The sequence below is a fragment of the Lissotriton vulgaris genome, chromosome 1_1 (genome assembly GCF_964263255.1).
Source record: "Lissotriton vulgaris chromosome 1_1, aLisVul1.2, whole genome shotgun sequence".
Lineage (NCBI taxonomy): Eukaryota > Metazoa > Chordata > Amphibia > Caudata > Salamandridae > Lissotriton > Lissotriton vulgaris.
In genome coordinates this window covers 731,752,483-731,780,091 of record NC_141685.1, presented here as the reverse complement: position 1 = coordinate 731,780,091, position 27,609 = coordinate 731,752,483, and the positions used below count along the sequence as shown (strand labels likewise).

Below are 27,609 nucleotides of genomic sequence, written 5' to 3'. Positions count from 1 at the left end.
TTACGTGTAATCATCGGACAGCAGAACACGTCCTTCTGGAATCAAGAGCGTAAGCCAAAAGTTTGCAGCTAACGCCTATTCTTATACTCTAAAATAAGATGAGCTAACTATTTTTCACATTCCAACAGCTGAATTCTGGCTCTCCATTGGCTGAATCACCTCACGCCACAGTAAACTGTGACATCTTCCACCACGAGACCAGGCTTTACACAAAGTCATTGTTCATGCACAGAATCCTGGCAATAGTTCCATAGTCCGCTACAATTTGTAGCAAAAATGTTCAAGCAATAGGAAATCTTGTCACGTCTCTTCCTTTTAGCCTTGAGCCAGACCGTTCTAAACTTTCGTGGCACATCCAAACCCACTCCACAGAGTTGTCTTTAGCAGTTCATTTTTTAAAACTTTCATAATAAAAGGCTTTTCTTCCACTTCAGAATAAAGTTGTCTCATGTGGGTTTGCATCAGCAGGCCTTTTCTGCGCTGCTTCTGATTGCGTCACTGTGCCACTTTCTGCCTGCGTCACTTTTTCAGAAAACTATTATTTAAACAAACACAAAAGAATAATTAATTCAGGTAAAACAAACCCTTCTGTTACCCACCCTTTCCCTGCTAGTAATTAACCCATTAATAAATGACAACTAGCAGAAGCAAACAAATAAAGCAACACATATAATAACTACCATTCTTCATGTAATCCAGCTTTATGTTTCTGAAAGAGTAAAAAGATGATTAAATAATACACAGACAGACAAACACAACATAGGACATACATGTAAGCACATATAAAAGCACATGCCATGAATGATCAGCTGCATATTAATAGTGACAAAGACAATAGGACAAACATAACAAACAGGACAATATTAATAATGTGTTACAAAAACAGACTTGCAAATGCAACAAGAGCACATTTAATTAGTTTCCCGCGTGTTCATGTGTGGTGCAAGCTTAATCTAGGTTGGTTTAATCAAACAAATCATGCAAACACTTATTAATATATTAATTCAAATTATGAGAGTATGACATCACGAGCTAGAATAAAATATTTTCTAAAGCTCGCTCTATCACCTGCATGCAGGAACAGGCCCCGTTGACGGTGGCCACGGCCAAACATGCTTGGGCTGCGGACCTGGAGGGCCAGCTGCCGGACGACATATGGGAGTATTGCTGTACGCAACTCACAGCCCTATCTCCAAACTATCGGTTGCGGCTCATCCACTTCAAATTCCTACACCGATATTACCGCACGCCGACACTATTACACCGTATGGGCATCCGTGAGGACGACTCTTGCTGGAAGTGTGGGGGTGAGGGTGCGTCCTTTATCCATGTGGCTTGGAGCTGCCCCAAGCTGAGTACATATTGGTCGGAGGTCTTCACTGCCATCAATCACATCATACATAGGAATGACTCACCGTCCCCACTACTGGGTCTGCTGGGGTACGTTAAAAACACTGAACCTTGCGACAGGAAACTGCATGCATTACTCCTTTTATACGCCAAACGACAGGTCGCACTGCACTGGGGCAGACCGGCCCTCCCTTCTTTCGAAAGCTGGATTAGAGATGTGACATACGGCCACACACAACTGTCGCACTACTGGGAAACCATGCCCACCGCTTCCAGACCTACTGACATATGGGGCCCGTTTATACAGTGGACTAGAGAACGCACGGGTTCAGACACCCCAGGCACCTCACGTGCTACGAGTGTTTCAGACGACATGGGCTGAATGTGCGCACTGCGTAGATTAATGATTGTAATCCGTTGGACCCGCGCTGCTGCGGACAGGCCCTGCACCGACGCACACTCTGCGTTTGCTGCCCTCACTGACCCCGGCTATGTCCCTGGCCCCCCCTCCCACTGGCCCTCCTGAGACCCAGTCATTGCCCCTCCCCCTCCTCCCCCCCCCCCACACGCCCTCTGGCCTATACGTGCCCAGAAAAGATGCCATCGCACGCCCGCCCTGACTATGGCTTGCCCTCTATCTGGATGATCCGGAGCAGGCCCACGAGACCTTATTGTTGACTGAGGTGTTGTATGGCTGCTGTCTCTACGTACTTGCACCTATGTTTGCTGTTTTTGGTTTAGCTTGTTGGGGGGTCCTGTTGGGAGAAAAATGGTGCTGATAGACACATCCTTTACACATGCCGCTGCAGCTGGTGGTTGACCGCTGCTTATCTAAGGGCGGCTTAATTGATTCCTGATATATTTAAAATGTCAGAAGCACTGTGAGAAAAGTAAGACCGTTTACTCGCTGAAGTCGCTCTGCGCACGCTTAAGATTTTATTGTGTTGCATGTTTGCCTCTGAATGCTTAACCCGGACGGATGAAGGCCTCTGTTCTGGTTTTCTGATGTTTCTGTATAACCTGTCTGATAGCGGCCTGCCTCCGGGTTGTTGGCGTGACGCAGTGTGAATCTTCTTTTTCATTTGTTTACAATAAATGTCTTACAACAAAAAAAAAAAAAAAAAAAAAAAAGCCAGAGGATGAGAGACTTTGTGTGTTGAAGACCTGTGCAGCATGCGACTGTGTGTTGAGAGGACTGTATGTACCCAGAACCGTGGAAATGGATGTTATCTTGTTTTATCAAGTTGTTATTTAGTTATTCAATGTTCCTGTCATTCTTTTGTGAAAGGTTATAAGGGATGTAGTGAACCAGTTGGCCACTATGGTACGTTGGTTGACGCACGTGTCATGGAGGCCGAACAGAATAAATAAAGAGGCACTTGGCCACTCAAGGTCATGGTGCATGTACAGAATACTGAGTGTGACTGTGTTTCATTGGCGGTGCGGTCAGGCACAGTAGTGGCCCAACAGAGTGTGGCACCCTGGCCTCCACTGGCCACAATGGGACCAACTGGGATTTTTGCCTCACCTTTGACTACAAGAAGAACTTGAGGTATCTAAGGTAAAGGCACTGAACGCATACGAAGAAGGAGCAGCAATCTTTCTCAGAGGCAGACCCCTGTCATTTTCGGTGAACATGACCCTCTTCACATCGAAGAGGAGGAGGCAGGTCCTGCCAGGATCCTAGGGCCCAACCAGCACCTGTCTAACTGGGATGCTGTGCTTGAACGGCTCTAGGGGTGGGTATCTAGATGGGGCATCCTCAGCATCGAAAAGAGCAGGGCTTCAAACAACAAAAGATCCGAGAGGCCTGAGTATAATTCCAGTGAGGCACAACCAGGCAGCAAAACCAGCATCACTAAATGCCTCCATTCAGAGGCAAAACACAGTTTTTCGGCTGGAGTTGTACATTAAGCCTCTTGGCGTTACTTGGAGAAGGCTTCATAGTAAAGCAGGCAAACAACCTCAGTTGGAGCAGCCATACTGCAGACACTGGCGGGGAGCTCTGCTCCTGCCAGAATCGGCTCTTTATTCACCGATAGACTGGCAAAATCACTGCCAATCTACTCCCTGGTGGCTGTAAACCACGTTTCCCCCAATTTTGAAGAATAGTAGTTTCATTTTTGAAGAAGCATTTGTCTCCGACGCACCTTGACATCCCATGCCCAAAACCTATAGAAACCAACGCACAAGCCCACTACCCCAACCAAATACACCCAAGCAGTTTCCCCCACCCCTCTTCCTCCTTCACCACTGCCTTACCCATACAACCCACCTCCTTCACCACTGCCACACCCAAACAACCCACCTCATCCACCACTGCCCGAGTCACCAGGGAGATCAGGGGTCCCGTTATCTGACCCAGGCAGCCATTATAGTCATGTAGCCCTAGTTGACCAGCCCCTAGGTAATAGAGATGGGGATAACCACTTGGAGGATAATAATGTCAACCCTACGGATAACCCAGACCTAGAGCCATACCAAATTCTTCCCCATCAGATGATACCACAGCATATCATGCTATGATTTAGAAGGTCGATTTACAAAAGGGGGTGGTGATGAACAGAGTGTCTGAATTGAGCAGACCACTCTTACCCAGTCCAAAGATCAGGGCTTGATCCATCACCGTTATTTATCTCACTGCCCCATCCCAGCTCAGAACCTGGCTATATGCAAATCAGTCTGTCCCTGGCCCAGTGCATCATGGGAACAGGGCAGACTAAACTACCAAGCCAATTCTTTACCAGAAAGGAGACAAGCTACCGGGGACCGGTTTCTGGCATTTCAGCCTCTTCGGCCCGGCTTGCTTGAATCCTGATGGAGCAGTGAGAAAGGGACTCATGTCTGAGTATACCCTGCCACACCTATAGTGGCCAAAATCGATTTACAAAAGGGGGTGGTGATGAACAGAGTGTCTGAATTGAGCAGACCACTCTTACCCAGTCCAAAGATCAGGGCTTGATCCATCACCGTTATTTATCTCACTGCCCCATCCCAGCTCAGAACCTGGCTATATGCAAATCAGTCTGTCCCTGGCCCAGTGCATCATGGGAACAGGGCAGACTAAACTACCAAGCCAATTCTTTACCAGAAAGGAGACAAGCTACCGGGGACCGGTTTCTGGCATTTCAGCCTCTTCGGCCCGGCTTGCTTGAATCCTGATGGAGCAGTGAGAAAGGGACTCATGTCTGAGTATACCCTGCCACACCTATAGTGGCCAAAATCGATTTACAAAAGGGGGTGGTGATGAACAGAGTGTCTGAATTGAGCAGACCACTCTTACCCAGTCCAAAGATCAGGGCTTGATCCATCACCGTTATTTATCTCACTGCCCCATCCCAGCTCAGAACCTGGCTATATGCAAATCAGTCTGTCCCTGGCCCAGTGCATCATGGGAACAGGGCAGACTAAACTACCAAGCCAATTCTTTACCAGAAAGGAGACAAGCTACCGGGGACCGGTTTCTGGCATTTCAGCCTCTTCGGCCCGGCTTGCTTGAATCCTGATGGAGCAGTGAGAAAGGGACTCATGTCTGAGTATACCCTGCCACACCTATAGTGGCCAAAATCGATTTACAAAAGGGGGTGGTGATGAACAGAGTGTCTGAATTGAGCAGACCACTCTTACCCAGTCCAAAGATCAGGGCTTGATCCATCACCGTTATTTATCTCACTGCCCCATCCCAGCTCAGAACCTGGCTATATGCAAATCAGTCTGTCCCTGGCCCAGTGCATCATGGGAACAGGGCAGACTAAACTACCAAGCCAATTCTTTACCAGAAAGGAGACAAGCTACCGGGGACCGGTTTCTGGCATTTCAGCCTCTTCGGCCCGGCTTGCTTGAATCCTGATGGAGCAGTGAGAAAGGGACTCATGTCTGAGTATACCCTGCCACACCTATAGTGGCCAAAATCGATTTACAAAAGGGGGTGGTGATGAACAGAGTGTCTGAATTGAGCAGACCACTCTTACCCAGTCCAAAGATCAGGGCTTGATCCATCACCGTTATTTATCTCACTGCCCCATCCCAGCTCAGAACCTGGCTATATGCAAATCAGTCTGTCCCTGGCCCAGTGCATCATGGGAACAGGGCAGACTAAACTACCAAGCCAATTCTTTACCAGAAAGGAGACAAGCTACCGGGGACCGGTTTCTGGCATTTCAGCCTCTTCGGCCCGGCTTGCTTGAATCCTGATGGAGCAGTGAGAAAGGGACTCATGTCTGAGTATACCCTGCCACACCTATAGTGGCCAAAATCGATTTACAAAAGGGGGTGGTGATGAACAGAGTGTCTGAATTGAGCAGACCACTCTTACCCAGTCCAAAGATCAGGGCTTGATCCATCACCGTTATTTATCTCACTGCCCCATCCCAGCTCAGAACCTGGCTATATGCAAATCAGTCTGTCCCTGGCCCAGTGCATCATGGGAACAGGGCAGACTAAACTACCAAGCCAATTCTTTACCAGAAAGGAGACAAGCTACCGGGGACCGGTTTCTGGCATTTCAGCCTCTTCGGCCCGGCTTGCTTGAATCCTGATGGAGCAGTGAGAAAGGGACTCATGTCTGAGTATACCCTGCCACACCTATAGTGGCCAAAATCGATTTACAAAAGGGGGTGGTGATGAACAGAGTGTCTGAATTGAGCAGACCACTCTTACCCAGTCCAAAGATCAGGGCTTGATCCATCACCGTTATTTATCTCACTGCCCCATCCCAGCTCAGAACCTGGCTATATGCAAATCAGTCTGTCCCTGGCCCAGTGCATCATGGGAACAGGGCAGACTAAACTACCAAGCCAATTCTTTACCAGAAAGGAGACAAGCTACCGGGGACCGGTTTCTGGCATTTCAGCCTCTTCGGCCCGGCTTGCTTGAATCCTGATGGAGCAGTGAGAAAGGGACTCATGTCTGAGTATACCCTGCCACACCTATAGTGGCCAAAATCGATTTACAAAAGGGGGTGGTGATGAACAGAGTGTCTGAATTGAGCAGACCACTCTTACCCAGTCCAAAGATCAGGGCTTGATCCATCACCGTTATTTATCTCACTGCCCCATCCCAGCTCAGAACCTGGCTATATGCAAATCAGTCTGTCCCTGGCCCAGTGCATCATGGGAACAGGGCAGACTAAACTACCAAGCCAATTCTTTACCAGAAAGGAGACAAGCTACCGGGGACCGGTGTTGGATCTAGCCCTGATCTCTTGACTGGGTGAGAGCTTTCTGCTTAATTCAGAGACTCTGTCCCTCACCACCCCTTGTTGTAAATATTTTTGTCCACCCTAAGCGTGGAAGGGTATTCTCAGATGTGAGACCCTTGCTCATTGCACCATCAGGATTCAAGCAAACCGGGCCGAAGACGGCTGTAATGCCAGAAACCGGTCCCCGGGAGCTTGTTTCCTTCCCAGTGTAAGAATTGGCTTTTGTAGTTTGGTTTGCCCTGTTCCCATCATGCACTGGGACAGGAACAGACTAATTTGCATACAGCCAGGTTCTGAAACTGGGATGGTGCAGTGAGCTAAAAAACGGTGTTGGATCTAGCCCTGATCTCTTGACTGGGTGAGAGCTTTCTGCTTAATTCAGAGACTCTGTCCCTCACCACCCCTTGTTGTAAATATTTTTGTCCACCCTAAGCGTGGAAGGGTATTCTCAGATGTGAGACCCTTGCTCATTGCACCATCAGGATTCAAGCAAACCGGGCCGAAGACGGCTGTAATGCCAGAAACCGGTCCCCGGGAGCTTGTTTCCTTCCCAGTGTAAGAATTGGCTTTTGTAGTTTGGTTTGCCCTGTTCCCATCATGCACTGGGACAGGAACAGACTAATTTGCATACAGCCAGGTTCTGAAACTGGGATGGTGCAGTGAGCTAAAAAACGGTGTTGGATCTAGCCCTGATCTCTTGACTGGGTGAGAGCTTTCTGCTTAATTCAGAGACTCTGTCCCTCACCACCCCTTGTTGTAAATATTTTTGTCCACCCTAAGCGTGGAAGGGTATTCTCAGATGTGAGACCCTTGCTCATTGCACCATCAGGATTCAAGCAAACCGGGCCGAAGACGGCTGTAATGCCAGAAACCGGTCCCCGGGAGCTTGTTTCCTTCCCAGTGTAAGAATTGGCTTTTGTAGTTTGGTTTGCCCTGTTCCCATCATGCACTGGGACAGGAACAGACTAATTTGCATACAGCCAGGTTCTGAAACTGGGATGGTGCAGTGAGCTAAAAAACGGTGTTGGATCTAGCCCTGATCTCTTGACTGGGTGAGAGCTTTCTGCTTAATTCAGAGACTCTGTCCCTCACCACCCCTTGTTGTAAATATTTTTGTCCACCCTAAGCGTGGAAGGGTATTCTCAGATGTGAGACCCTTGCTCATTGCACCATCAGGATTCAAGCAAACCGGGCCGAAGACGGCTGTAATGCCAGAAACCGGTCCCCGGGAGCTTGTTTCCTTCCCAGTGTAAGAATTGGCTTTTGTAGTTTGGTTTGCCCTGTTCCCATCATGCACTGGGACAGGAACAGACTAATTTGCATACAGCCAGGTTCTGAAACTGGGATGGTGCAGTGAGCTAAAAAACGGTGTTGGATCTAGCCCTGATCTCTTGACTGGGTGAGAGCTTTCTGCTTAATTCAGAGACTCTGTCCCTCACCACCCCTTGTTGTAAATATTTTTGTCCACCCCAAGCGTGGAAGGGTATTCTCAGATGTGAGACCCTTGCTCATTGCACCATCAGGATTCAAGCAAACCGGGCCGAAGACGGCTGTAATGCCAGAAACCGGTCCCCGGGAGCTTGTTTCCTTCCCAGTGTAAGAATTGGCTTTTGTAGTTTGGTTTGCCCTGTTCCCATCATGCACTGGGACAGGAACAGACTAATTTGCATACAGCCAGGTTCTGAAACTGGGATGGTGCAGTGAGCTAAAAAACGGTGTTGGATCTAGCCCTGATCTCTTGACTGGGTGAGAGCTTTCTGCTTAATTCAGAGACTCTGTCCCTCACCACCCCTTGTTGTAAATATTTTTGTCCACCCTAAGCGTGGAAGGGTATTCTCAGATGTGAGACCCTTGCTCATTGCACCATCAGGATTCAAGCAAACCGGGCCGAAGACGGCTGTAATGCCAGAAACCGGTCCCCGGGAGCTTGTTTCCTTCCCAGTGTAAGAATTGGCTTTTGTAGTTTGGTTTGCCCTGTTCCCATCATGCACTGGGACAGGAACAGACTAATTTGCATACAGCCAGGTTCTGAAACTGGGATGGTGCAGTGAGCTAAAAAACGGTGTTGGATCTAGCCCTGATCTCTTGACTGGGTGAGAGCTTTCTGCTTAATTCAGAGACTCTGTCCCTCACCACCCCTTGTTGTAAATATTTTTGTCCACCCTAAGCGTGGAAGGGTATTCTCAGATGTGAGACCCTTGCTCATTGCACCATCAGGATTCAAGCAAACCGGGCCGAAGACGGCTGTAATGCCAGAAACCGGTCCCCGGGAGCTTGTTTCCTTCCCAGTGTAAGAATTGGCTTTTGTAGTTTGGTTTGCCCTGTTCCCATCATGCACTGGGACAGGAACAGACTAATTTGCATACAGCCAGGTTCTGAAACTGGGATGGTGCAGTGAGCTAAAAAACGGTGTTGGATCTAGCCCTGATCTCTTGACTGGGTGAGAGCTTTCTGCTTAATTCAGAGACTCTGTCCCTCACCACCCCTTGTTGTAAATATGATTTAGAAGGTAGCTCACCACCACAAGGTGATTGTAATATCCTGCAGGAGGAGGAGGATTTTCTTGTGGAGACCCTCTCCACAACAAACTACACAGCAGAGGTCTCCCTATGCTCAAGGGCATGCTAAAATTGGCCAGGGACATCTTTAATAATACTTAAATAATAATACTTGGATTTGTATAGCGCAGTTAATCACCAGTGAGGGTCTCGAGGCGCTGTCCATAGACATAGGGATATTATGTGACTTGTCCAAAATTACAGGATGCTGATCCGATGCCGAGACTCAAACCTGGACCCCCAGATTCGAAGTCAGCAGCTAAAGAGGCTGTTAAAGCAAGGAGTATCTCACCGCAAGTTGAGAAGAAGTTCAAAGCTTTCCCCCATGACCCACTCTATATCGAAAACCAGGTCCACCCATAGGGGCAGATTTACAAGAAAGTGATGCATCTGTATAGATGCGGCAAGACTGATTGTTAACTGTTAATATTGCCCCTACATCTGAGATGTAGGGGCCATATTTAAGGATTCAGTAATTTACCGAATCGGTAATTTAAGGAATCGGTAAAGTACCGAATTCTTAAAATACCGATTTGGTAAATTACCGAATCCTTAATGTAGGGAGCACTCAAGTGAGTGCATTTGTCATTTAAGGATTCATTATTTACCACCAACTACAAGTTGGTGGTAAATACCGAATACCTTTAAAAAAGCAATTATTTGATTTTTTTAAAGTGCCATGTGGCAGGTGCCACATGTGCACCAATGCACTATTCAGGGGTGCAACATGGCATCAATGTGACACCCTGCCACCTTTGTAAATGGTCCCCCTATTACCGATTGGGTAAATACTGAATCAGTATTTAAGATTTGGTATTTACCAAATCGGTAATTCCCAGGCCCATAGGAATGAATGGGAATTACCGATTTGGTAAATACTGAATCGGTAAATACCGATTCGGTATTTACCGAATCGGTAATACCGAATATTACCGATTCGGTAAAATGTACCGAAACTTTATCTACATCCCATTTACCAATTCTGAAATACCGAATCGGTAAAATTCGGTATTTTAGAATCGGTAAATGGGAATTACCTACATCTGGCCCATTGTTTTTTAATTATCTTAATGTGTTTTAGTTCATATAATAAATTTGTGTGTTGTTATTCTTCATATAGTTGTTAATAATATTTTTAAATGTAGTTTGTAATTTTAAGTGATATGTAATTTGTAACTGCTAATAGTAATTTATAATGTTGTAGCGACTTGCTAGGTGTGTAGGGGTATAGAGTGGGCAGTTCATTAAGTAATAATTATTTAACAATTAATTATTGCTTTATTATTAATAATTTAATTGATTATTAATTATGTAAAATTGTGTAATAATAGTTGTTGTTATATTTTAGGTGCTGGATCCTGTGTTTGTAAGGGTATAGAATGGGAAGTTAATTAAGTAATAACTAATTACCAATGTATTATTAATTGAATATTAATTATGGAAATTTTGTAATAATTATATTTTTTAGTTATGCTTTAGGTGCAGGATGCTGGATTTGTAGGGGTATAGGGTGGGAAGTTAATTAAGTAGAAGCTAATTATCAATTAATTGTTAATTATTTAATTGACTATTAAGTATGTAAATTGTGTAATAATTATATTTTAGATATATTTTAGGTGAGGGCGGCTGGGTTTGTAGCAGTATAGGGTGGGAAGTTAATTAAGTAATAATTGATTAACAGTGGGAATAGTAAATCTTACCCCTCCGAAGTCTAACGCTTTATTTACTGTTGCCCTGACTGGAGTGGTAATAGTAAATCTTACCCCTACGAAGTTCGACACTATTCTACTTTTGCACAGAATGGAGTGAAAGTAGTAAATCTTACCCCTCCGAAGTTTAACGATTTCCCTACTGTTTTTAATTGATTATTATTTTTGTAAATTGTGTAATAACGATATATTTTGGTATATTTTAGGTGAGGGCTGCTGGCTTTGTAGCAGTGATGGGTGGGAAGTTAATTAAGCAATAACTAACAATTAACTATTGATTTATTATTAATTTAATTGGTCATTATTTATCTAAATTGTGTAATAACTTTATATTTTAGGTGGTGGCTAAATAATTATTAATGTATTATAATTTAATTGATAATTATGTACATTATGTAATACTGATTTATTTTAGTTGCGGGCTGCTTGGATTTGTAGGGGCACTGGGTGAGATGTTAATAAAGGACAAGTTATTTAACAAATAATTATTAATTTGTTAATTAGTTACTTGATTATCAATTATGTATATTGTGCTATACTTTTTTTATTTTACCAAAATTTTAAGTGTGGGCTGCTAGATTTGTAGGTGTGTAGTGTGAGAGGTTAAGTAACAAATTAAAAGAAAATCGATAATTATTACTTTGTTTAATAATCATGTAAATTGTTTAACAGTTTTGTATTTTTTATATATATAATTGTTTTTGAGTTTATTAATAATGTTCATATTATAAATCATATGCCCCAATCACCCCTTCCAAGGGGAAGGGGTGATTGGGGCATACCACAACTAAAGTGAAATAACTAAGGGATATTACAACACATCTCCCTCTGTAAGGAATAAACAACAGTTGAAGAACAATCCTCCGGGGGAGGAAAAGTATACTGACATAGCTCTATTTTACATAGTCCTTTTGCCAACCTGGTGGCTGACGCACCCTTGTTTCTCTGGCTGCTTGAACATCCGGTAGAGCCTCATCTTGGCTTTCCTCACAATCGGCCATTGGAACACACACTTCGGGGCAGCCACTTACATTGTCTATGCTCCATGTGCTTCCATCTTCCAGAACCACCGAGTTATTGTTCACCCTCTGTATTCTCGCTGGTTTGGAGAAGGAGGACACTTTTGCACGTCCTATAACAGGTCTTTTGACTACTACCCATTGTCCAATATGGAACTTCCTGCTAGTGGTGCCCCACTTCTGGTCGTACCTGGTTTTATACTCCGCTTGATGTAGATCCACCTTTTCTCTCACAGAGTCTGTATCCACCCACACCGGAACACCACCATTTAACCAGTTTGGGGTGAGCTTAGATCCTGGATTCCTCCCTTTAAGGGATACAAAAGGAGATACTCCTGTCACTGCATTTGGGGAAGAATGATAAGACCATAGTGTTTTCCTTACTGCTTCCTCAACAGGTTCATGCATTGTAACAGCCATTTGAATAGAGCTCTTCAACATTCTATTTGCCCTTTCTACCATTCCATTTGCTTTAGGACAATAAAAAGGAGTTCTTATATGTGAGATGGCCAACTCTGCTAAGAATTTTTTCATTACCTCTGACGTAAATTGGACCCCGTTATCTGTCACCAGAGTGCTCGGTATACCTTCTGCTGCGAAACCTCCTGCAAAAACTCAATTAAATCTTGTGTAGTTATTGAAGGTACAAATTTGGTACTGATCCAATGAGAGTGATAATCAATGATTACGAACATAAACCTCTGGTTGGTATTAAGTAGGTTCAAGGGACCAATTATATCAATTCCCAACTTGTCCCACGGTTTAGTCGGTACCCCCACCGGAATGAGTGGTGCTTTGTGTATTACCTTGGATTTGTCACACCTTCCACATGCCTCACAGTCCTTTACAGTGATTTCCACCAACCCATCCATCTTAGGGAACCAATAATGTTGTCTGATTTTACTCTTGGTCATGCTTCTCCCTGGATGACCTTCATGTGCTAATGCTATAATCCTATCCTTCATGTTGCCGGGAGGAATGACTTTATTTCCTCTGCACACTTGACCATTCATGTTAGACAACTCATTTCTCACTGCCCAATATGGTTTGAGGTTTACTGATAGCTCACTGTTATGCTCAGGCCACCCTTCCTCAATCAATCTCCTCAATTCCCTTAACACCTGGTCATTTTGAGATTCTCTCTCCCACTCCTCTTTACTAATGGCCGGGTGTTCAACTGCGAGAATTACCTCTTCTGGTGGGCTGCACAAGTTGTCCTCACCCTGTACTGGCAATCTTGACATGCAGTCTGCTATAGTGTTCTTCTCACCGGCCACATAACACATGGTGAAATTGTAACCTTGCAACGCCAAGACCCATTTAGAAATGCGTGGAGTGGCCCTTTCGATGTTCTTTGTGGAGAATAAAGGAATTAGTGGCTTGTGGTCGGTCCTCAGAGTGAAGGGGATTCCCCACAGAAAGAATTTAAAATGATTTATAGCCCAATAGCACGCTAAGGCTTCTCTTTCAATGGTTTAGTAATTAGACTCTGGGACCTTCAACGCCCTGAAAGCAAAAGCAACTATTCTCTCACATCCACCAACCATTTGAGTGAGGGATGCTCCCAAGCCTTTACTGCTAGCGTCAGTAGTCAGTGTGGTTTTTTCATTGGGATCAAACATCCCTAAGGTGGGTGCCTTGGCAATGGCTGACTTTACATATTTGAATTCTTCTTGGCACTCAGAACTCCACACAAAGGTGCTACCCTTCTTCAATAGTTCCCTCATTGAGCATGTGTGACTTGAAACGTTTTCAATGAATTTTGTCATGTACTCCACCAAACCCAGGAAGGATCTCAGCTCATCTTTGTTAGAGGGTGCAGGAGCTAACATCACTGCATCCACCAGGCTAGTTTTCGGCTTGATTCCCTCTCCTGAAATAGTGTGCCCTAAGTAAGTCACAGTCCTCACCCCAATCTTGCACTTGTCCTTTTGGGTAGTAAAGCCTGCTTTGCTCAACTTGCTCAAAACCTCTCTCAAGGTCTTGTTATGCTCACTTTCTGAGTCTCCATAAATTAGTATATCGTCCTGGAAGCACAAGACTTTTCCTAGACCCTCTAATATGTGCTGCATAATTCGTTGGAACACGGCAACCGCAGACGCCAATCCAAACGGCATACGATTGTATTGGTATGCTCCAAAGGGCGTAATAAAAGAAGTCAGGATTTTAGACTCCGGATGAAGGGCGACCTGGTGGTAAGCTGCCAAGAGGTCTAAAACACTGAAGAATTTTGCACCTTGTAACACGCTAAGCATCTCATTTATTCTGGGGAGAGGATGCCTCCCCACCCAGATGTTTGCATTGAGGTCCCTGAGATCCACACACAAACGAATCCCTTTGCCACCTCCTTTTGAAGCTACTACAATGGGGGCGAGCCACTCTGAGCTCTCAATTTTTTCAATCACCCCAATGGACTCCAACTTCTCCAGTTCACTTTTCAGAGAATCTCTCACCACTAACGGTACAGACCTTGCTTTATGTACAATGGACTTGCAATGCTTCTTCAACTTTATCTTATGGAGGAAACCCTTCAGCAGTCCTAACTCATTTGAAAATACCTCGGGGAAGTCCTCACACACTTCTGTACCTACACTTGGTTGCTCCACCAAGTACACTGGCTCAGAGGCATTGGGATCTAACTTGATGCCAAGGTCTTTTTGATGTTTCCACCCCAGTAAACACCATCCCTTCTTGGTTAAATATACTTTGCCCACAGTGACTCTATCCTTGAATTTGATGTGCATAATGACCATTCCTACCAAGGGTATGGTGTCATGGTTGTATCCACCTGGGTTAATGTCTGGGGGTAATAGCTCATATTCTTTGTCAACAGACCTTGCCTTAAATGTGGTCTAATTTATGAGTGTATAAGGTGAGCAAGAATCAGCATATACACTATAAGGTACATTGTCAAGCCAAATCTCACACTCAGGGTAACTACACTCAGAGCTCTCAAGAAGCTCATTCACCTGGAATACAATGTCACCTCTGGGTTCTTCTTCATCAAAAATAACATGGGCCACATCTTTTTTCATTTCAAAACACACCTTGGTAAAATGTCCCCATTTGTTACACTTCCTACATATAACACTCCTTGCTGGACACCTCACATTATTTGCTAGATGGTTAGGATTGCCACAACAGAAACATTTTAACTTTTGGGTTTCAGCCTTATGGACAGAACTTCCCATTGATACACTTTTGCTTTTGTCATGCTTTGCAGATACCTTCATTACTTCATCATCACGCACTTGTTTTACTTCAACAGCATCCTTCATCTCACTCATGCAGAAGGCTGTGTGCTCAATACTTTTGGCTATATCCACAGCCTGTTGCAAATCTGGGGCATCTGCTAACAGCTTTTCTTGTAATTCCTGGCCACCCAGTATTTATTTTTAAATCTCCCTTCCCTCTGCGCTTCTTCCATGTATAGCGTGAGCTTTTCTCTAAAGGCCGCCTGTGTCGCTCTACTTGGTGTCACAGAGAGTTCGGCTTCCAGTCGTTTTAGATCTCTATCCAATGATCGTAATGTGGCCTGTATATCCTTAAGCACTCCAGCTCCTTTCGCTATACAGTACCCTCGCATCGTCACCTTAAATGCCTCCCAAACTACTTCCACACTCGCAACCGAGTCCTTGTTTCGCCTGAAAAAGTCACTAATCTCTTCGCTTAATTCCTCCTGGAAAACAGTATCAAGTAGGATAGGGGCATATAGCCTCCAAGGGCTACGCGGTATATAAAAGTCTGTAGAGGAGGGCGCCATCAGCACTGATGCATGATCAGAATACGTCCTAGCTAAGTGCCGTGTGTCAGCTATAGCAGGGGCCAGTCCCCTAGTCACCAGAAAATAATCCAGTCTTGCCCAAGACCATACATGTGCAGTGAAGTGTGTACCTTCTCGTTTCTGTTGATGTCCATGCCGCCATGCGTCTATCGACTGATAGTTCATCTTAATTTCCTTTACCACTGTCTGAGCCTTAGTGTAATGGTGCGGTGCTGAGTGGGATCTATCCAAATTGGGACTATACGTAACATTGAACTCCCCTCCCCAGATGACCTGCGTAGACTCTGTCTCAAAGATCTTAGCCCAAAGTACATCAAAGAAACCGGGGTCATCCAAGTTTGGCCCATAGCCACAGGCTAAAGTAACTGATTGGGATCCCAACCGCCCCCACGCTATACAATACCTGCCTTCGGAATCCCAGGAAGCTCCTGCCATCTGAAATGGTGCATGTTTCTTAACCAATATCACAGTTCCTCTTGCATAAGTGGAATAAGAAGAGAATATTCTAGTCTCCGCCCATTTACTAGCAAACGTGACTGGCACATTGCGTGGACAGTGAGTCTCCTAAAGCATAGCAATATACACATTGTGTCTATCCAAATAAGAAAAAACCTGCCTCTTTTTCCTGGGATCTCCCAGCCCCGCACATTCCATGTAATGATGTTCAGCCTATCCATCGTTGTTTCAGCCATACTCTCCAAATGTTTGTCCTACAGCTAGCTGCAAACCGGAAGGACGCCCCTTCTCTAGCCTTTCGACAAACTTCTTAGCTACAATGTGATGTATGGGCTGCCCATTTTGTTTCGTTCAAACCCTATTGTTCTCTCTAATGTGTACTGGTAACTCATCTCAACCATACAACAACTCACTCCCTTACCCCCACCCCCACCTCCCACTGAAGCAACACAATCTTGCCAGCAACCATCGCCCTCCCCCCAACCCCTCCCCAACAACAAGTCCAAAAGAGTCTCTAGTTCCTCAGCATCTCATGTGCTGTGTTCTATTACAGGGGTACACCCTCTGGGGCCATCTCTAGAGGGCTACACAGACACTACTCCCCCTTTCAGGCCCTCCGTGATGTAACTCGTCGGGACCTCATCTCAGGCGGAGTCGGCCTGGATCTCAACTACTTCTAACAACTGGTGCATCTTGTAAAGTCTTACCTATGCATCGCTACCATAATCATATATACTCGCCAAGTCTAATGCAGCGTTCCTTCCACGCCTTCTTCGCCGTCACTGTGGGTTTTCCTCATCTCTAGTAGGGGAGGGCCTTTGGGAACTGCCACGGCTTCCTCCTCCTCGGTGCGTACGTTTCACTGTGCGAAGAAATTCTTCCACTTGGTTAGGGTTGGTGAAGAATCTTTGTTTTCCTTGGTGTGTGACCAGCAATTTTGCCGGGTAGAGTAGGGAGTAATCTATTTGTGCCGCACGTAGCTTTTTCTTTACTTCAATAAATTTCCTACGCTCCTCTTGTGCTATGGGTGTAAAGTCTGGATAGATCGAAAACGCATTACCTTCGTAATTCATAGACTGTTGGTTTCTGGCTGCACTCAGGGCCACATCTCTGTCCCGATAGTTCAATAATCCCGCAATTATGGGACTTGGAGGGGTGCCAGGTGCAGGTCGTGGTCCGAGGGATCTGTGGGCCCGTTCGACAATAAATTGCGGGGAGAACGCCTCTGCCCCTATAGTTGCTGTCAACAGTTTCCCCACGTACTCTTCCATTTTACCGGTGTTGGTTGTCTCTGGAATACCTACCACCCGTATGTTATTCCGGCGCCTGCGGGCTTCCAAATCTTCATTCTTGGCCACTATAGTCCTCAGAATTTTATCCATGCGCACAAGTTGTGCTGTGTGGCCAGTCGTAGTGTCGTCCTTGTTGGATATTTGTCTTTCCGTGTCTTTTATGCGTTCCTCATGTGCATCTAGTTTGTGTGCTATGGCGTCCATTTTAGAGGACATGCCTCTTTCCTCCTCTTCAGGCTCCGACTCACTTTGCTTGTGTTTGGACACGCTTCTGGCTGATTCAAAGTTTATTTTTGTCTGCCTAGTGTCAGGTTTCCCCATTTTTACACCAAGTGTCTTGCTACTATGGGGTATGACGAGGTTTCACTTTCTCAACTACGTACTGTCAAGTGCTGCATGGAACTCTTAAGCCAGACGTGGCACTGCCGTACTGAGTCTGATCCTGCCCCCAACTATGCCTGTGACCTACACATACATAGTCCCGTCCGTAGGTGCTAACATCAAGTCCTTATATTCCCGCTGTTACAATATTCGCCCAGTATTCCGCAGTGCAGTGCAGACTCTAATAAAAGTGGCAACATCCTCAGAGCATTTTGCATATCCGGCCTTTCTTTTCTTTTCTTGCCACTATGGTCTCCGCTCTCAGTCACTCACCCAGGTGTGCAGTGCTATTGCCTCTGTCTTCAGCAAGCCAATCTCCTTGTCTCGGGGGAGGGGTGGGGGGGGTAGAGAGGGACCTTCACTCTCCCCCAATCCCTAAAATCGGCCCGCTATATCCACAGATTCCACGCGTTGCCTAATTCAATGCATCTCCTGGTTTGGGGCAGCAGGACGTGGCTCCTCGTCTCCGAATCAGGGCCTATGGTGCACCCCACATACTCCCTCAGCAATGGGCTCAGTTCCCAGATCTCGTGCCGTCAGTCGACTGCGTCTTACTTTGCATGCCTCTGTTATCCCCTCCCTCGTGCACACTCTGAACCATATAGTGCTGCTTAAGTGGTTCTGCAATCCAGCTCGCCCTTCTGGGTGGGGGGGGGGAATAACGAGGACCCCCGCTTCTAAATGGTCTTGTAGCGCCCGCCTATAACGTGTGGTGCCACAGTCCCGTATCTTCCAATGGGGCGTAGTAGGCCGTGACCTCCCGCATCCGCAGCTGGGCCCTCAGTGCACATCTCTTTGTTCTCCAGCCCCCGTGTGGCGCAGATCCCTACTCTGCTGTGCTCCACAAGTCGTTTCCTACCCCCCCAAGGCACTCCAGGTCTCAGTGCGCACTTCCCAGGCCTCCTGCTATTGCCGCTAGTATGCCACGCGTCTTCTCTCGTTCCCGTTATAGGCCTCCTATGCGCACTTACTTCCCGCTAGTAGGCTCACGGTGCTTACTGCCCTCATTAGTAACACCAGTCTCGTCCGTGATTGCATCAGTGGCACAGCAGTGCAGCTTCCCCAAGTGTCTTTACCGTTGCTGTCGTCTCCTCTCGCGCTTTGCGCCCAGTGGCCTTCTCCCTGTGCCACAATCCTCGGACTTGCCTGGAGCACCTCCCCGCTCTCTATGCGTCCGCCACGTTGTAGGTCAGGCTTCGGTCGAAACTTGATCCGGTCTGTGTTTTCACGGATCACCTCCGCTTGGCCCCAAAGTTTCACAGAGTGTGCTCCCTATCTTGGTCTACAACTTGGCTAAGTTACAGTCGCTCGGCACCTCCATTGTTAAGGATAAATAAAGGATAATTTGTCCAGGCAGCAGGAGCCTCACATATGTGCGGCCATACTGCGTGTGCGCCCTCTAGCGCCCCCTAGGAGTAGTAAATCTTGCCCCTCAAAAGTTCAACGCTTACTGTTGCACAGAGTGGAGGTGGAATAGTAAGTCTAACCCATCCCATGTCCAATACTTTCCCTACTGTTGACCTGTTTGGAGTGGGAATAGTAAATGTAACCCCTCTGAAAGCCTATGCTGAATAGTGGGAATAGTATACCTATTATCCCCAGACTCCCATACATTTCCTAATATTGGTTAAATATAACTAGTATTGTGATTTGTTTAATGTTATATTATTTGTTTATTGAGTGAGATAGAGTGGCGTACAGTGCTACATTAAAAAATAATTGTAATGATATTTTTGTAAATTTCTTTTCGGATTGAATTTGTTGTATGTTATAATAATATGGTAATGTGTTTAATGTTTTGAAGTATATATATATATAATGTGTATATATGCTTTTTATAGTAGTAAATGTAAAAAAATAAAGAAGTGACCCAAAAAATGTAATATAATGTCAAATATATATTTTCAATAATAGTCTTGCGTTTGTGTTTGTGCTTATATTAGTATATATTTATACATAGTATTAAATATTATTTAGCCTGTGTTATATATGTATGTATTTTTATATGTCATAGCACAAGACAATGCTATTACAGTATTTTTTTATACTACTGTTTATGCTGTACGCTTTATACTTTGCATTCTGTCTAACAATTGTAGCAGTTCACCTCTCTTGCTTGGGAAAAAAGACTGTTCAATAAACCCCTTTTATTGAAACGCCTGTCTCTCTATTTTTCTTTGCAACTCTCCTAAATGTAAAACGCTCTGATACCCTCGTGGGTCTAGTTCGCGCTATACAAAACTTTATAAATAAATAAAATTAAAAATGAATTTATTTACAGTGTATTAATGTTACATATTCAATGATTTAAGATTTCCTATTTTAAACTAAGTATATACATATTCTTGTTACAATAAGAATCTTTTGTGGTATATTACGCTCGTTGGCCCAGGGCGCGCTGGAGGAGAACCGCCTCATAAAGTGGACAGAGTTACAAGGGCAGCTTCGCCAATCTTCATCTTTCCAGGGTACTGGTTTAGCTCTGACCCACAGCATCCAGATCCAACGACAGTGCCGCTGCAAAAAAGCAGTCCGTGACTGCACGGAGGATTCTAGGGTCACTGCAATCGTGATTCCAGGACGGCGGTAATTTGGAAATATGAGGTTGAGACGTCTTGGGGACCCAGGAGAGAAGTTTCATTTGTACAGCGATGTTGGCCAGCATGCTTATCCCACGTTCTTAATTCCTCCAGGACCCAGGAATGGATATATGGAAGCTGAGAGGAGACACTCACCCAGCAACCCGTGAGAGGTGCATGCTGGGACCTGTAGTGTGCCGATGCAGCTGCATCTGCAGCGTTGTTTGGGACTCTGTTTCAGCCCACCTGGAGGCGCAACCAATGGCTTGGTGATATTTTCAAGTGAGCTGGCAGAAAACATTCTGTCAGCAGGCATTTGAAAAATACATTTAATGTCGAAACGCGTCATGCCAAATCTCTGATGAAATAAAGTTACTTACCTGGATTCCCCTTTGTGTCACTCCGGTTCTTCTTACAGTAAGAATCTTTTGTGACATATTATGCGCGTTGACCCCGGGCGCACTGGAGGAGACCCACCTCATGAAGTGGACAAAGTTACAAGGGCAGCTTCGGCAATCTCCGTCTTTCCAGAGTACTGGTTTAGCTCTGACCCACCTCATCCAGATCCAGCTAAAGTGCCAGTGCAAAAAAGTAATCCTGACTGCACAGAGGATTCTAGGGTCACTGCATCTGCGATTCCAGGCTGGCTGGAATTTGTAAATATGTGGTTGAGACCTCTTGGGGATCCAGGAGCGAAGTTTCATTTCCACAGCGATGTTGGCCAGCATACTTGTCCCACGTTCTTAATTTCTCCAGGACCCAGGAAGGGATATATGGAAGCCGAGAGGGGACACTCATCCAGCATGTTGTGAGAGGTGCATGCTGGGACCTGTAGTTTGCCGATGCAGCTGCAGCGCTGTTTGGGACTCTGTTTCAGCCCACCTGGAGGCGCAATCAATGGCAGAAAGGATGGTGGTATTTTAAAGTGAGATGGCGGGAAACATTTCTGTCAGCAGGCATTGGAATAGACATTTCATGTCGAAACGCTTCATGACAAAGATCTGATGAAATAAAGCTACTTACCTGTATTCCCCATTGTGTCCCAACGGTTCTTCTTACAGTATGAATCTTTTGTGACACACATATATATATATATATATATATATATATATATATATATATATATATATATATATATATATATAAAGTTCAAAGCGGCGTTCCAAGCGTGCACTCAGGTACAACAATGATCCACACTTACACTGCAGGTCTGTCAAAAAGGTAGGGTTTATTCACGCCATAAGCCCTACGTGACGCGTTTTGCACTCCGGAGTGCGAAACGCGTCACGTAGGGCTTATGGCGTGAATAAACCCTACCTTTTTGACAGATCTGCAGTGTAAGTGTGGATCATTGTTGTACCTGAGTGCACGCTTGGAACGCCGCTTTGAACTTCATATTGAGTACTGGATACCTCACCGGCAGCGTGCTACCCCCATTTGACGAGGGATACCCCACTGAGGTGATCTTTGGACATATATATATATATATATATATATATATATATATATATATATATATGTGTGTGTGTGTGTATATATATATATATGTATATATATATATATATATATATATATATATATATATATATATATATATATATATATATATATATTCCTGATTTCGCCTCTAGCACACAGGATTCGAATCCCAAGAGACGATGCAGACCCAATATCGTGCTGAATATTCTTTATTGTAATTACTCGCCCAACACCACCGCCATGACGCGTTTCGGGCCCTCTCGGACCTTGATCACATATATGTATATATATATATATATATATATATATATATATATATATATATATATATATACATATATATACACACACATACATACATATATATATATACATAAATGTGTGTTTGAAAATTATATTTTTGTAAGTTTTTTTAAAGATATTAGTGTGAAACAATAATTTTCCTACTTGGATTTTTGTAATTACCATTATAATTATAGGGACACAATCTTTTTGTAAACAATATTGTTGTTTTTGATATTGTGTTAGTGATCCAAATAAAGGATGTTTGAGAAACAAGGATGCACTAAAATAGTGCTAGCTCATAAACCAGGGACATCCTATTGTCCCTTGTCTCTTTTAAACTTTTATAACAAGTTGCCTCCAAGTAATGTAGTCTCCAATTTCCTGTTGGTGGTACTTGATGCTTTGGCACACCCCGACCTGCGTCTTTTGTTTCACGTCTTGGACTGGGCGCCTTGCCCGGCGACAGCTTGCTGGGTCGCATCCTTAGACTTTGAAAAGGCATTCGACACGCTTCTGAGGCCATATCTCATGGCAGTAATAAAGTGAATGGGTATCAGACTGACTTTCCTTAAGTGGGTGAATCTTCCATATACCACACCAGTTGCCTGGGGGCACACCGTAGGAGTAGTCTCTGGCCCTCTTCTGATGGTAGGGGAACACACAAAGGATGACTACTGTCTCCCATACTCTTTGCCATGGTGATGGAGCCACTGGCGTGCTTACTAAGGGAACAAGCGCCACAATGGGGCCTTACGGTACTGGGGCTCCCAAAGGTGATATCGCTATACTCAGATAATGTGCTTATTTACCTGAGGGCAGAACCAGGAATACTCCCAGAGTTTATGGCGGAGTTGGAGGACTTTGGGCGGGGATTGAGACTACGTATTAACTGGGACAAGTCTTGCTTATTTCCCTTGGTGCCTCTGATGGAAAACCAACGAGTGGTTTTATACCATTAAATATCTAGGGATCTAGGTGTATCATAGAGAGGCTGACCTAGTTGAGCGTAACCTCAGCGAGGCAATAACTTTGATTCGCCAGTCACTCTCTTTCTGGACTGGATAGCCACTATCATGAACGGGCAGGGTTACCATCTCTAAAATGTTAGTGCTACCCAGGCTCCTTTATTTCTTCACGGCCATTCCAAAGGTCATAGGAAAGCCCTTCTTTAGGGATCTGTGGCCTTAATATGGGGAGATGGAAGGCTTTGGGTGGCCTTGGGTAAGCTATACGCCCCCTTGGAAGAGGGTGGTTTCCGAGCTCCCAGTTATGAGCTGTATTATGCGCCAGGTCAGCTGCAGTAGCCAATGTGATGGCGGCCTCAAGCCACGCAATTGGAAAACTCAAAGGTAGTGAGCGAACTGGGGGTCACCATCTCCTGAACCAACTGATGGAAGTCCCACCCAGGGAGTTTGATAGTGTATTACTCCTTGTGGCCCTTCACACTTGGAAGCGGTATTTTTGTGAAGGTGCGAAGACCACACCTTATGCCCCCAGCCTCCCCTTATGGGCGGTGCTGGAGTGTACCATTCTCTGTGTGATATATCAGACCAGAGACTGGGCTGCTTCAGGGATCCAGACATCGGCAGATTTGACATCGGATGGAGGGATGCACCCCTTTGAAGAACTGGCAGATGTATATGGGCCAGGACCAGAGCAGTATCTGCTCTTTTCGGACCTTAGAGGGGTGATGCGGAAGACGTGGGGCACAGATCGCGGTATCCCGCCCACAAGGGTCCCACTGAAGACGCTGTTGATTGGAGGGAAATGTGGCATAGCCATTACTCGTCTATATGTAGATTTGAGGCAGCACTATGCTGAGGAGACAGGTGTGCTTAGGGACTGGTGGAGGGCTGCACTACGTACCAATATAATGGACAAGTTATGGCTTGGCTGCCTTCAGTCGGTTCAGCCGGTGGGGCGCATTGCTCGGTTTTGCCTTATTCAATTCTGTTACATTCACCATACCTATCTGACAGCAAAGAAAATTGAGATGATGTACCAAGGGGCGAGCAGGAAGTGTCCCAGGTGTGGGTCGGCCGATGCAGATTTTGTGCACGTGGTGCGGTTGTGTTCAGTGATCCTTCACTTCTGGCAGCAAGTGACACAGGGTATAACGAAGGTGACAGGGGCAAAGACAAATGGCCTACTGCGCTTCCAGAATTTGGCCATGGTTCTTGTGAAATGATGCATAGCTATGGAGTGGAAGTCGCCTGGGACCCCTCTGTTGCAAGTGACACAGGGAATAATGAAGGTGACGGGATGTCTGCTTCCACTAGACCCCGTCCAATTCCTACTGGACATGGGTTACATATCTAGAAAGACAAAGGGTCTACTGCTCTTCCAGAATTTGGCCAGAGTTTTTGCAAATCGCTGTCTAGCTATGACGTGGGAGTCAACCGGGACCTCTCTTCTGGCCCGCTGGCGAGCTGAGGTGAGGAAATGGGCAATGGCTGAGTTGCCTGTGCACAGGGCGATGCACATAAGGGAAAGGGAGGTGGATGCGCTAGACTGCTGAGACATTTACCTGGAACAGTTAGAGACGGGTTCAGATAAACGTCCCCAATGAACACAATTATAATCCTCTCATAATATTGCGTGGCTGTGAGAAGGCACTCAGAGAGATAACCCGGTCACCTGGCCTGCACTGGGACTCTGAATGATGGGTGGCACAGGAGCAGTTCATTTGCACACACACCATGAATGAGGTTACTCTACTGGAGGAAACCCTGATGGCAACTTGGGATGACTGCAGGTACTTATAGAGGAGGCCGTGAGGATGGGAACCATGCACACACACACATGGTTCATAATTCTTTACCTTTATATTGTTTATGGCTGAAAGGATTATGGTTATAGCTTTTGCTTATTTCCTTCTTTTTTTTCTCTGCCTAGCAACTGTGTTCAGTACCTTGTGGGTTCATCTGTATTGATAACTCCCCAGAAGAGACCAGAGTACTGACAACAGGGACTGCATATGTTATGCTGTATCACTTATTTGTGGGCACTAGGAATGTATGATTGGCTTCGACTTGTGTGGGACAGGTGGAATTTGCATATGTAAAAACCAATAAACATATTTATAACCCCCCTCACCCCCCACCCTAATTAAAAACCCTGGAAACAAGGGGTCAGTCAAACAGAAACAATGCTACAAAAACCAAACCCTGGACTGAAGGCAGCTGAGGCTTATAAGAGTTTACTATGATCACATAATTCCAAGGTCATCAAGCTTCATCTGCCAGTGACATGTATGTTGAATTCAACCTCCCATCCTTGTCCTGTAGTGGGGGTGACAAAGTAGTGAGCCTGAGTCATGGGACAGTACTACCTGCAAAATTTTCCCGCCTGCCCCGACATTGCCTTTCCATGTTGTAACTCCCCGTTCCCCGCCTGGCCCGACACCCGCCTGCCCCGACATTGTCCCCGGAGCCTTACCTCAACCGCCGCTCTGCTCCTCACCGCCCGTCCTCCGACGCTCCTCCCCCGCGCTGTGTCCGCCTCTCCGCTGCTCCCACCGCCACTGGCCTCACGTCACTGCTCCTCCCCCGTGCCATGTCCGGCGCTCCTCGGATGCCGCTCCTCCCCATGCTGACGTGAGCACGCACGTCGCGGCCGGCCCTACTTTGGGGGGACTACTTTTAAAAAATATATAAATATTGTAAATAACGGTTAATTTTGACATTTATATAGCCTATAACCATCTACACACCCTGCCGATTTCAACGGTGTATTGGGTGTGTAGATTGGCGCAGTGGTTCCCGAGTTTACCCGCCTCAAAGCCTGAAAGTTTCTACTTTATTATAGTAGTATAGATACTGGAAAGTCCCACAGGTGGACCCGATACTGGTGGGCACAAGAGTGCTCAGAGGGAATCATGCCAGCCAAGACAAAAACATTTATGTGGTTTTGGTATTTTGTTTTTCCTCACAAGGTGATATTTGAGGCAATTTGTTGCCATCAACCCATTTCTTCTGTACATTTATGGTCACATTGTAAGGCACTGGAAGGCCCTGTAGCTGAGATTCCATCCACTGCTCTGGAAGTGGAGGCTCTTAGCACACCTCATAGTATGCCCCAAATCCTGAAGGCCCCCAATGACAAGTATGAGTTTAGATGATGTGGAGTGGAATACGATATTTTATTGATACAACTTATCATCTTTCTCTTTTGCTTCTGAGCTAAATTTACAATGAACACACACGACTTTCAGCAAATGTCCTTTCTCTCTACAGCCCTGTCTGATGTAGTAGGAAACTTTTTCATCAATGGGAACACAGCTATTGATTACCCCCAGAACTTCCGTATTGCTGGAACTTTGATCAAGTACAGGCGTCCTAGTACACAGCACGCAGAAGGACTGGAGTACATCATGGCACAGGGCCCTATCAATCAGTCACTCAACGTCATGGTATGTATTTATTATAAAGGTGCACTGAGTAAATTAATGAATATCCGTGCCTAATCTCTGATGTCTATTTTTCACATTAGTTCTTGTCTCACTTCGACACCTAACTATAATCTTTGTTTTATTCCTGTGAATTTCTAGGTTTTTTTAAACACAATTTAAGGCACTAGCACCTAACCAAACAGTAACTTCACGTTAAGCTTTTGAATTTTCAGTGAATTTCTGTTTGTTTTTATCATCTTCTAAATTGGCCCAGCACCCAAACCTGGGCCCGATTCACAGAACTAACTTAAGACAAAATCCTAAACTTACTACCATTTTGGTATTCACAGAAGGCACTTACTCATTTTGGTATTTCCAGAAGGCACTTACTTATTTCGATATTCACAGAAGTTAGGACTCCTAACTTTAGGACTCCTAAATGCCTTCTATGAATACCGAAAGTCTTAAAGTTAGGATTTTTGTCAGTTTAGGAGTCTAACTTTAGGACTCCTAAACTGAGAAAAATCCTCACCTTTTAACCGTCTGGTTTAATACCTGCATTAACATCTCTATAGTCATTCAATTCAGCCTGCCCCTCAAAAAAGTCTTTAAATTGAACAGCTTATTTTCCAACAAGATGGCATTCAAGGAGTATCTCACTTTTGTCTTGAATACAAAATGTTAGTGCTCTGCTTGTTCTTTAGATGACTGTGGAGAAGCTGCAGTTGTTCACCAGGGAGTTAACTGACAGACTGCTGCAGGTATTGGAAGTATGTTTCACTCTGCATATCAAAATATGTTACTGATATGGATGAGAAAGATAATTGAGAACTCATAGAAATGGTGTCCTGATTTTAGCTTTCTAGTGCAGTAACCATAATTTGTTTCACACAAAGAACCGCCTCATTTTTGTTCCTTTACTATTGGAAATGCTTTCAGTTTTATAGTTTAATTCCATCAAGGTAGGCCAGGAGTGCCGTGCTCTTGTCATAAATACAGAATTTTAGCACACTAGTTGTTAATAATAACACTGTGGTGCAGCTGCAATAGAACACTGGGTAATCAAATGACAGGCTGCTACTGGTGTTAAAAATACGCTTCACTCAGCGTACAAGACTTTCTTCTGA

At 45.1% G+C, this 27,609-nt stretch overlaps 1 protein-coding gene across 3 annotated transcripts in view; it reads left to right on the top strand.

The window, feature by feature from the left end:
- Positions 1-27,609, top strand: part of LOC147747724 (ADAMTS-like protein 2) — a 381,417-nt gene that overhangs the window by 130,011 nt on the left and 223,797 nt on the right. For all 3 annotated transcript variants that reach the window (XM_086955321.1, XM_086955335.1, XM_086955329.1), the window contains one exon: positions 26,328-26,503. In XM_086955321.1, the coding sequence (XP_086811447.1) occupies positions 26,328-26,503 (176 nt within the window). The remainder of the gene's footprint in view (positions 1-26,327; positions 26,504-27,609) is intronic.